This window comes from Anomaloglossus baeobatrachus, chromosome 4 (genome assembly GCF_048569485.1).
Source record: "Anomaloglossus baeobatrachus isolate aAnoBae1 chromosome 4, aAnoBae1.hap1, whole genome shotgun sequence".
Taxonomy (NCBI): Eukaryota; Metazoa; Chordata; class Amphibia; order Anura; family Aromobatidae; genus Anomaloglossus; species Anomaloglossus baeobatrachus.
In genome coordinates, this window is record NC_134356.1 from 673,428,002 (window position 1) to 673,438,432 (window position 10,431).

The 10,431-nt window shown below is 41.9% G+C and overlaps 1 protein-coding gene across 1 annotated transcript; it reads left to right on the forward strand.

Moving 5' to 3' along the window:
* The first annotated feature begins 1,318 nt into the window (after window positions 1-1,318).
* On the forward strand, window positions 1,319-6,110 carry SERPINE1 (serpin family E member 1). Its single transcript, XM_075343174.1, has 9 exons — window positions 1,319-1,398; window positions 2,084-2,328; window positions 2,624-2,860; window positions 2,971-3,165; window positions 3,253-3,451; window positions 3,799-3,899; window positions 4,007-4,093; window positions 4,382-4,465; window positions 5,815-6,110. Exons 1-9 carry the CDS (start codon window positions 1,382-1,384, stop codon window positions 5,850-5,852), a joined length of 1,203 nt encoding a protein of 400 aa, XP_075199289.1. The 5' UTR covers window positions 1,319-1,381; the 3' UTR covers window positions 5,853-6,110.
* The last annotated feature ends 4,321 nt before the right edge of the window (window positions 6,111-10,431 follow it).

Consider the following 10,431-nt stretch of genomic DNA (forward strand, 5'->3'; position numbering starts at 1 on the left):
GGAAAGCTGGGTGCAGAAGGAAAGATATATAGTGGAGAACTTGAAAGCTGGGTGCTGAGGACAAGATGGCTATCAGAACATGGAAAGCTGGGTGCTGAAGGAAAGATATATAGTAGAAAACTGGAAAGCTGGGTGCTGAAGACAAGATGGATATCAGAACATGGAAAGCTGGGTGCTGAAGGAAAGATATATAGTAGAGAACTGGAAAGCTGGGTGCTGAGGACAAAATGGATATCAGAACATGGAAAGTTGGGTGCTGAAGGAAAGATATATAGTAGAGAACTGGAAAGCTGAGTGCTGAGCACAAGATAGATATCAGAACATGGAAAGCTGGGTGCAGAAGGAAAGATATATAGTAGAGAACTGGAAAGCTGGGTGCTGAGGACAAGATGGATATCAGAACATGGAAAGCTGGGTGCAGAAGGAAAGATATATAGTAGAGAACTGGAAAGCTGGGTGCTGAGAACAAGATTGATATGAGAACATGGAAAGCTGGGTGCTGAAGGAAAGAGGGATATCAAAGTATGGGAAAGCTGGGTGCTGAGGGAAAGAGCCAAGTGTCAGCATAATCATCCTAGCTCCAAATTTTGCTTCGGGACCCATCGAACTCTAGTTACACCACTGACCACAATGTAAGTATTTTGTGTCACAATCTGTTCATTCACATAATAGTATTTTTGTGCCATCAAAAAAGTATTCTGCATCACAAAATATCATTCTATAAGATGTTGGCAGCGCCTTAGATAAAAAAGAAACCAATGCGATCCCTTGTGTCTTGTAAGAAGCCTGTGCCAAGTTCTCAGCATCTTCTGCAAGGAGTATAACCAGCTGTAAGGGGCTGGTAATAGCAATCATAGCAGTCATAGTAGTAATGCACTGACTTCATATTATTGCTACTTTAGTGATAAATTTAGAATATTTTGCAAAAAGGAAAAAATAATACTATAAGGTCAAGTGTTAAATTAGCATTCTGTGGACAGTGCATTTGGCGTTTATCTACCACTCCATTCTTTTTCCTGTTGGGTTTTATCGTGGCAACCACAATATACTGTTCTCTAGACTTTCCAGTAATATCCCAGTGGTAAGAATAGCTGCTATGGCTATAGATGTCTCCGGGTGACATCACACTTACTGACAGATAGCTAAATATGGGATTACGAACAGTCACACACCGCAGGCTGCTGTTATTATTCACATCTGGGACTGCTAGACTGGACATGAGGTTTCCTCATGTATTAGGAAACACCCCCCTTGGCGGGGGCGGCAGGGCTGGATATAAATTCCAGGCTGGATCACACTCATACACATAGCAGCTTGCTGGACACCTACAGCTGTCAGGGAGCCTTACCTCCTAACACCACAGAACTTACCTCTAGGAAGAATGGCATTCAATGCACGGTGAGAGGACGCAATATCTGTAACTTTCACTAAACTTTACACATCTTGTACTAATTTTGCATTTTATTGCTTATTTACATCCAAATTTGCATTGAAAATTATGCTGGGTTTCCCATTTCTCAGGTAACAGCTACATGTTTGGAGCAAACCCTTTAGGTTCCAGGTTTTTCTTTCAAAGGCAATGTAGTTTTAGATGTGACTGGAGAATAATAAATAGTATATAAATGTATTTGCACGTTTTAGAATTTTATGTTTAAGTTTATAGCCAAATTTTTATACACTATGAGCAATTTTGGAGTGTACCGTAACAAGCACACTATAAGGGGGCACCATCAAAGTGTGTGCGTTAACTGTGTCTTGGGCCAAGTATTGTGGGTTTTCTTTCAAGTGAAATTAACACAATTTTAAAGATTCTTATAAAGGGTACTGTAATGGGGTCATAATTGAGGCCAAATGTAATTTTATGCTATACTTATATATTATGGATAGGGTTTTGTACCCAGTAACATTAAGAAATATTTGAGTAGTGAGGCACCATCATCTTGCCAGCATTAGCTGATATGATGTTTTTTACTATATTATGTCACTTAGGCAGGGTATTATAAATGGGGTGCCCATTGTGGTACCACCTGAAAATAATTCTCAGCATAATAAGTACACTGATCTGTATATCTCCTTTCTTCAGGTTGCTCATACTTGTCCTGCTTTCATGGACCGTTGTAGCCTTCCATCCGAAATCCACAACCCATGTGGCTGAGAAAGATGCCAGTTTTGGAGTGCATTTATTTAAGGAGATTCTGCAGGAGAACAAAGATAAAAATTTAGGTTTCTCGCCCTATGGAGTAACCTCGGCTTTGAACATTCTACAGTATGGGACATCTGGCAAGACCATGGAACAACTGCGGAAGGTCCTTAATTATGGATATTCAGGTAAGGTTGGGATCACACTGATGTAGGTTTGACTCATGGAATAGGGGAAATTGAAATCATACTTACAAATCGGAAAGGTTTCATAGTTCAGTGGATAAAGAGAATTACAGAAATTAAGTAAAAAATGATATTAACATAGAGTGAAGAAGCAAGGATCATAACTTTGGGTGACAGACTCAATGAGACCTGTACTGCCATTAGTAGTGGTCACATAGAATCTTAGACATCCCATTTCCCTATTCTCTTCGATGATTTCTATAAACATTCCATAAATGATGGACCATTTCTTCTCCAGAACGTACCGTGTCCAAATTACTCCGGAAACTGAGGGAGGAGATCTGTGGGGCCAGTGCAGACACTAAATCTGTCCACGTAGCAGATGGACTTTTTGTTCAGCGGGATCTTGAGCTGACCCCGGGTTTTCTTCAGAGATTCTACTCAACCTTTAGACGACACGTGACCCAAGTCAACTTTACAGACTCATCGCAAGCAAAGGACATCTTGAACCAATGGGTGGAGAACCAAACCGATGGTGAGAATAGGAATTGTGACAATGAATGAATAGACTACATGTTTTGGGGGTTTTTTTCATTTTTTTTTCTGACTCATTAATCATTATGACTTATGTCTTCTCTTGCCCAGGTATGATCCAAGACTTATTGGGAAGTAACTCCATTCCACCCCTTACCCGTCTGGTCTTGCTCAGTGCTGTTCACTTTGATGGAAAGTGGGTCCTTCCCTTTCCAAAAAAAGACACCCATGAGAGGCCATTCCACCGTCCTGATGGTTCTCTGGTGCAAGTTGAAATGATGGAAAACACGGCCAAGTACAACTACAGTAAGGGCCTTCAAGTATAATTCCATTACGCATCATCCAGAAAACATGATCAGTAAGTTAACAGCTTCACAATTTATATTTCTTCAGGTGAGCTCGAGACCCCAGAAGGAGTGTCTTATGATGTCATCGAGCTACCCTATGAAGGAGATGAGATCAGCATGTTGATAGCTGCTCCTTACGAGAAAGGAGTGTCATTATCTACCATTACAGAGATCTTGACTCCCAAACTTATCAACCAATGGAAAAACAATATGAGGAGATCAACACGTCTTTTCGTTTTGCCCAAGTAAGTACAACCTATGGATGTAAAGAAAAAAATGGTAGTCAATTTAGACAATTTTTGGGCAAATGCTTCCTTGTGGCCTTAATGAGTCCTTATTTGGACCATTCCTGGTTCTTAGTTTGGTTGGAAAAGGAATATTGAATTGAATATTGCTAACTACCTTTCCCAATGGTCATGTTTTAATTTGGGGGCAATTAAGGCAATTTTTGGGTACCTGCATCCATTATGGCTGATGTGAAAGTGAGTCACAAACATCCACGTTTAGAAAATCTATGGTTCTCAGTATGGTTATATTGATATTGATAGTATGGTCAGAAAACCTCATGTTCTGTTGTTTCTTATGTACGCAGATTCTCTCTAGTTAGTGAAGTCAACCTAAAAGGTCCTCTTCAACATCTTGGCGTCACGGACATGTTCTCGGCAGATAAAGCTGACTTCAGACGACTATCTAGTAAGTAATGGCCATCATGAAGCAAGATTAGGGCATGAAGTTCCCATACAAGTAGAAATCTTTGTTAATTTGCGGTCATTCTCATTCCAACCATTTTCTGGTTGTAGCTGAAAGACCCCTCCATGTATCTGAGGCCTTCCAGAAAGTCAAAGTCGAGGTGACGGAAAGTGGAACAAAAGCATCGGCTGCCACAGGTAAGAAAGTGGCTTTTCTTACACATAGGGATTTATATTGGATTACATAAAAAAAGAGATTGATCATGGATAAACTTAAGGGTGGGCAGTGATGAGAATACCTGGGGACGTCAAGTTCAGTTCTTCCTACATTTCGCCCCTTAATTTCCACCGTTGTCCACCAGAAAGTCAATCAATTTAATAAAAGTGTCTGAGCATATTAAGACACTGGGGATAAAGACAGCTGCATCAATATTATATGGGACTGATGGACAACATAGACATTAGTTTATCGTTTTCTTTTCTCAGCTGCAATTCTCTTGGCCAGAATGGCACCTCTCGAAGTCATCATGGATCGTCCATTTTTGTTCATCATCAGGCACAATCCAACAGGTAAGGACTCTCATATACACACAGATATCTAACCTTCTGTTGGTGACTGAATATATATGTTAGAGAATTCTCATAACACATGGGGTGACGTATTTCGGATATACCAAAATATATACACTGTGATCATTTATGGATCTTAAGGCCACTTTACACACAGAGATAAATCTTTGGCAGATCTGTGGTTGCAGTGAAATTGTGGACAATCACAGTGCCAGGTTTGTGGCTGTGTACAAATGGAACAATATGTCCATGATTTCACTGCAACCACAGATCTGCCAAAGATTTATCTCTGTGTGTAAAGTGTCCTTTAGATATTCTATTCCTATTATTCATATTGTTGTACAAGTTTGCAACAAAGCATGTCATGTGCAAACATCAAGTTTTTGTACTTTTTGTACAGCTAACAAGCACAGTGAAAGTCATGAAAGAACAAATAAGGGTAGATGATTGTTGATAAAATTATTAGGAACAGCGATGGGTACGGACAAAGGCCCATTAAACAAACAAAACACCCAGTGCTACAAAGGTTTAGAAAACCTTACATATTAAATGGTAAAGGATCCCCATGATTGAAATCCTTTCTATTACAAATCTCAGAACAAAATCTTTAAGACATCAATAGACCCAGAGAAAGGTTGTTTGGGCAAACAACAACTTTCTGTTACTATAATTGATTAGAAAACCATATATACTCCTTAGTAAAGTACTATGTCTGAAATGAAGTCCTTTCTATTTTCCATATCTCTGGCACAAACTTATTAAGAGCAGTAATGGATCCATAAAAGCATTTAGGACTATTATCACCTCCATCACTGTCCTAAGACATTAAACATACAGTTCTTAAGAAGTAAAAAATTAAGTTAAACTATCCCATGTTACATGATTTGTAAGCTTGAAGGAACTGGAGTACAAGAAATAAACCTGTGCAACTCTGTAAAGAACAAGCACCAACTTATTAGGAATAACAATGGGTCCAGAAATTGGTTTTCAAGAAAATAATATTCCCACTGCATTAAATTGTTAGAAAACCATATATAATCCTATTTAAAGTGAGCCCACAAAGTCATTAAGAACTGTGAGAGATTCAGAAAAAAAGAGTTTTGGGGGCAATCGTCACCCCCATCGCTGTCCCAAGTCTTTTAGCATACAATACTTAAAAAGTCTAACATTAAGCTAAATTACCCCCATGGGTTCAAACCCTATTTAAATATACTCATTCATATTATCAAATCCTAGGGAATTGTTATAATGTTAAATACATCATATTAATTCATCCATTGTATCACTATATATAGACAAACAGGACTATACTTTACCCATCATTTACAAACTGTAATTTTCTCTTCCAGGCTCTCTGCTATTTATGGGACAAGTTATGGAGCCCTGAAATCCAAGCGCCATCTAGTGGCTGTATCCAGTACCTTACCTCGGACAGCAAGAGTCATCCAACTAGAACTCCAAGAGGAGTGGCTCACCGGACTACTAGGGAGTGGGTGGATGAGGGCAACACGGGTAGTATGAATGCGTACATTATAGTATGGGAGCTGCAAGCAAGATAAGAGTGTATGCGATGTATGAGCTGACTGCAAGCCACAGATTATATTATACTATGAAGTATCACAGAGCGTTATATGTCATTTTATATGGAACTTTATTTAATAAATCTATTTATATATTTTTTATATTTCTAGTTTTCATTTTCATACTTTATGCAAAATATTTAGTAGCGAGTATATCTGTTTCTTGGAAAGCTGGATGGAAGTGCTGGTGCTGCTGATAACAGCGTGGTCATAATGGAGATGCTGAATTTTTTGGCATGCTATATGTGACCCTAAGCAATGCTATCAATGAGTGAAGGCTAAGATGCATTGTCTGTTTTAGCGTGAATTAGTATTATGCACTCATAGTAACTAGGGTCTAAGAAGGGGAACCTATTTTCCTTACGGAGACTGACACACCATTCCAGCGTGCCAGTGAGACTTGAAGCCGCAATGCTCCTCTGGGAAATATTTAGCATGCCAGTGAGGAGACAATAGGAGCTTAAAAGTATGCTGTAATGGTGTGTCAGTCTCCATAAGGAGAATAGCTTCCCCTTTAGTCCCCGTATTTGCCTCTCATACAGCCAGATCAGATCTCATACTTTGCACTGACGAGGGACAACCATCCCAAAACACCGTGTCTGGAAATTGAGGTTCTGATCGGGCATAAATCATAAGTCATATAACAAGACTTGTTGGAGGGTCACTTTTAACTTTTAGGATTGCTAACTCCAATAGGTGGCTCCAGAGTTTGTCTTCTTCCTCCCTGAAGAAATCATTTGAATAGGGTCTAAGAACAAACACATCTGACCCAATCAGTTCCTATACAGTCTAAGGCGGGCTTTGCACGTTGCGACATCGCAAGCCGATTCTGCAATGTCGCACGCGATAGTCCCCGCCCCCATCGCAGCAGTGATATCTTGTGATTCCTGGCGTAGCGAACATTATCGCTACGGCAGCTTCACATGCACTCACCTTTCCTATGACGTCGCTCTGGCCGGCGTCCCGCCTCCTTCCTAAGGGGACGGGTCGTACGTCAGAGCGACGTCACACGGCAGGTGGCCAATCAAAGCGGAGGGGCGGAGATGAGCAGGATGTAAACATCCTGCCCACCTTCTTCCTTCCGTATAGCCGCCGGCGGCAGGTAGATGTTCCTCGCTCCTGCGGCTTCAGACATAGCGATGTGTGCTGCCACAGGAACGAGGAACAACATCGTACCTGTCGCGGCAGCGTAATTTTGAAAAAGTCGGAGCCTACACCGATGATACGATAACGACGCTTTTGCGCTCATTAATCGTATCATCTAGGATTTACACACTACGATGTCGAAAGTGACGCCGGATGTGCGTCACTTTCGATTTGACCCCACCGACATCGCACGTGTGATGTTGCAACGTGCAAAGCCACCCTAAGGCTGCTTTCACACATCCGTTTTTTGCTGAGTGGCACAATACGGCGCTTTGCAGAAAAAACGCAACCGTTTTTTTTTGCCGCCGGTTGCGTTTTTTCCACATGGACTTGCATTAGCGCCGTATTGTGCCGCATGGCCTTGCGGTGTGTCCGGTTTTTGCCGTATGCGGCATATTTAACCCATGCGGCGGCCGGTACAGTTTTTTGTGCTGAAAAAAAAACGCATTGCGCTGGATCCGGCGTGATTTACAATGCAAGCCTATGGCCGCCAAATGCGGCGTCCTGCGGCAAAAACCGCATTCGGCCGCCGGATGCGTTTTTGTGCACTGCACATGCTCAGTATCAAGCCGCATCCGTCAAAAAACGGACGGGTCGCATGGAAAAACTTATGAAACAGATCCGTTTTTTTCGCCGCATCCGTTGCATAGGTTTTTGAGCCGGAGTGAGCCGCACTGCAAAAACCGGATGTGTGAAAGCAGCCTAAGGTTCCTAGGTGCGCAGTCCCTAGTGGCCTATGCGCAGTGTTCTGCCTTCGTCCACGTGTGAGCTGTGTGGACTCCGGCATACAGCTAACCTTCATCCACTGTTTCAATAAACAGACTGTGTTGCCTTTAAGTCTTTATTTATTAAATGATGATGGATAGGTGGATGATCATAAGAAATGGATGATTGATTGGTAAAAACTATAACAAAAGATACAAATCCAAATCAGTACAGGCATATCACAAATAACAGAATGACATACATAGTAGTACTGGTATTTACAGAATCTGCATAACATAGAGAGCAATGCATATGACTGAATACAACATTTACACTGCTGATGCCGCCCTACACCTGCTCTGCATGTATCACAGCCTATGCAATCTGAGTAGAGCCACTGCCACTTCACAGTGCCTACATAACAACTGTACACATATTACAACACAAATATGTAGTCTAGTACAATGATTCCTACCGGGATCCATTAGTCAGGAGGAACGATTGAAGAAAAGGAACTGGAGCCGGCCATAGCACCTCTGAATCCTATGGAGGCACCAAGACATCTGCGTCTCCAACTCAGTAAGGGAAGGGAAAAGGGGCAGTCCAAGGAAGTATCTTTTCCTTAAAGCAACAGGCTCCAAACCACAGAAATACTGTAGAGATGTATGAGGAAAACATAAGAAAGCCAACAGTGACCTCTTGTGGGCAACAAACGATATTACCCTTATCCTATTTAATGAATAGAAGACAGAACACGCAGGATGGAATAACCCTTACCACAGGACTAGGAGATGACAACTCGGACCTGGCTTCCTAATCGGCCATCGAGTGCCCCTCGAACCTCCTTAGGAACTATGGAAAAGGGAAGAGCACTAAAACCCTTAACCAGAAAAGGGTACAGAGATAGAAAGGATCATTGAGTGAGAAAACATAAAACCATAAAACAAAGTGAAAAGTGAAGTACTGCTGCTAGACAAAAAGAAATGCCTCCTACCTCCTAGCTAAAAAAAAAAAGCAGAAAGGATTAGGACAGATAGGAAAAAAGCAATCTATCTGCCAGTATAACTGTAACTCAGAGTTAAATCCACAAAGAATATCATCAGCTGGAAAGATCAGCCAGGGGAAGGTTTAAATAGTTGCACCCAAAAGGTGATAGGGTAGGCTAAATTAACAAATGGAAACACCTGTTGCCAAAGAGAAATGAAACAAGGACAAAAGATAGTAAGAACCTGAAACAGGACCCACTGTGGCTCAGAGGAGAAAGAAGCAAATTTCACAGCAAAGGTTTGCTGGTTTGAATCCCGAGGCATGACAGGACCCACTGAGATCCCCATCCTCTAACACCCATGACAGAACTCTCTTACCAGACAATCCACATACAGATCTTTGGCATTAACCCAGGAGTTGTCTTCCGGACCATAACCTTTCCACGTATTGTAGCCAGTGTCTAACACGTCTGAAACCCCGCATTTGCTCTACCTCATACTCCCGATCCTCCTATTAATCCACCTCAATTATGTCTTTAAGATCTTTTGTCATCTCAAACCTTTTAAGAGCAGGATGGAAGGAATTGTTGATTCTCCATGCCACCGGGAGTTGGAGTTTGACCATTACGGGATTAATGATTTTACTTACCTTATACGGACCAACAAATTTGGGAGCAAAAATTTCCTAGATGGCACTTTGAGACGTAAATTCTTTTAGGACAAACACACAAGTTTTCCTACCCTAAAGGCAGGAGGCCTCCTACTCTGCGGTTTGAAATTCTCTCGGCCGAGCCAAAGGTTACCAAAAGACCTTTTTTAACCACCTCCAGACCTTAATCAAACAGGAAGAAAATTTGTCCTCCTGCTTGAGTTTACCATTGACTTCCATCATATTCGGTACTTGGGTCAAGCCCATCTGAGCATCTGTCCTGCTCGATTCAAGTACCGAGCACTTATGCATTTTAGTGATCGCTCATCACTAGTCAGTACTTTTCTTGGTAATATCAGTAGGAGGCTTAAGGCCCTGTGCGCAATGGAAAATGGAATTTTCTCAAGAAAATTCCGCAGGTATTCAAAGATTACCGCACCCGCGGTAAAAAACCGCGGCAAACCGCACCCGAAAACGCATGCGGTTTGCCGCGGTTTTACCGCGGCATTGTTCGCGGTATTGCTGCGGTTTTGCCGCGTGCGGGTTGGTATGTGCTTTGTTGCATTCAATGCAATAAAGCACATGGAAGGAAAAAAAAAAAAGTCATTTTATTCTGAGATAGGGAAATAGACAGAAGAATAGATAGATAGACAGACAGACAGAGGGATAGATAGAAGGATAGATAGATAGAGGGATAGATAGAGTCCCTGTGAGCACACGCTGCATTTCCCACGGTCGGCAGTGAGTTCACATTACCGGCCGTGGGAAATGACCGGTAATTACCTCTGCTGTCTCGCTGCGAGGCTGCATTCATTCAGCGCTGTGACAGTGTCAGTCACGGCTGGATGTAAGCAGCGCAGGACCTGTGGATTACGCCGGAGCTGTGGATTACGTCGGAGC

What these genes read in the sequence shown, in the direction of transcription:
- SERPINE1 (XM_075343174.1), top strand. An exon ending in CGTCTTTTCGTTTTGCCCAA is followed by an intron (nt 3,452 to 3,798) that starts GTAAGTACAACC and finishes TTATGTACGCAG; the next exon opens with ATTCTCTCTAGTTAGTGAAG. An exon ending in AAAAGCATCGGCTGCCACAG is followed by an intron (nt 4,094 to 4,381) that starts GTAAGAAAGTGG and finishes TTCTTTTCTCAG; the next exon opens with CTGCAATTCTCTTGGCCAGA.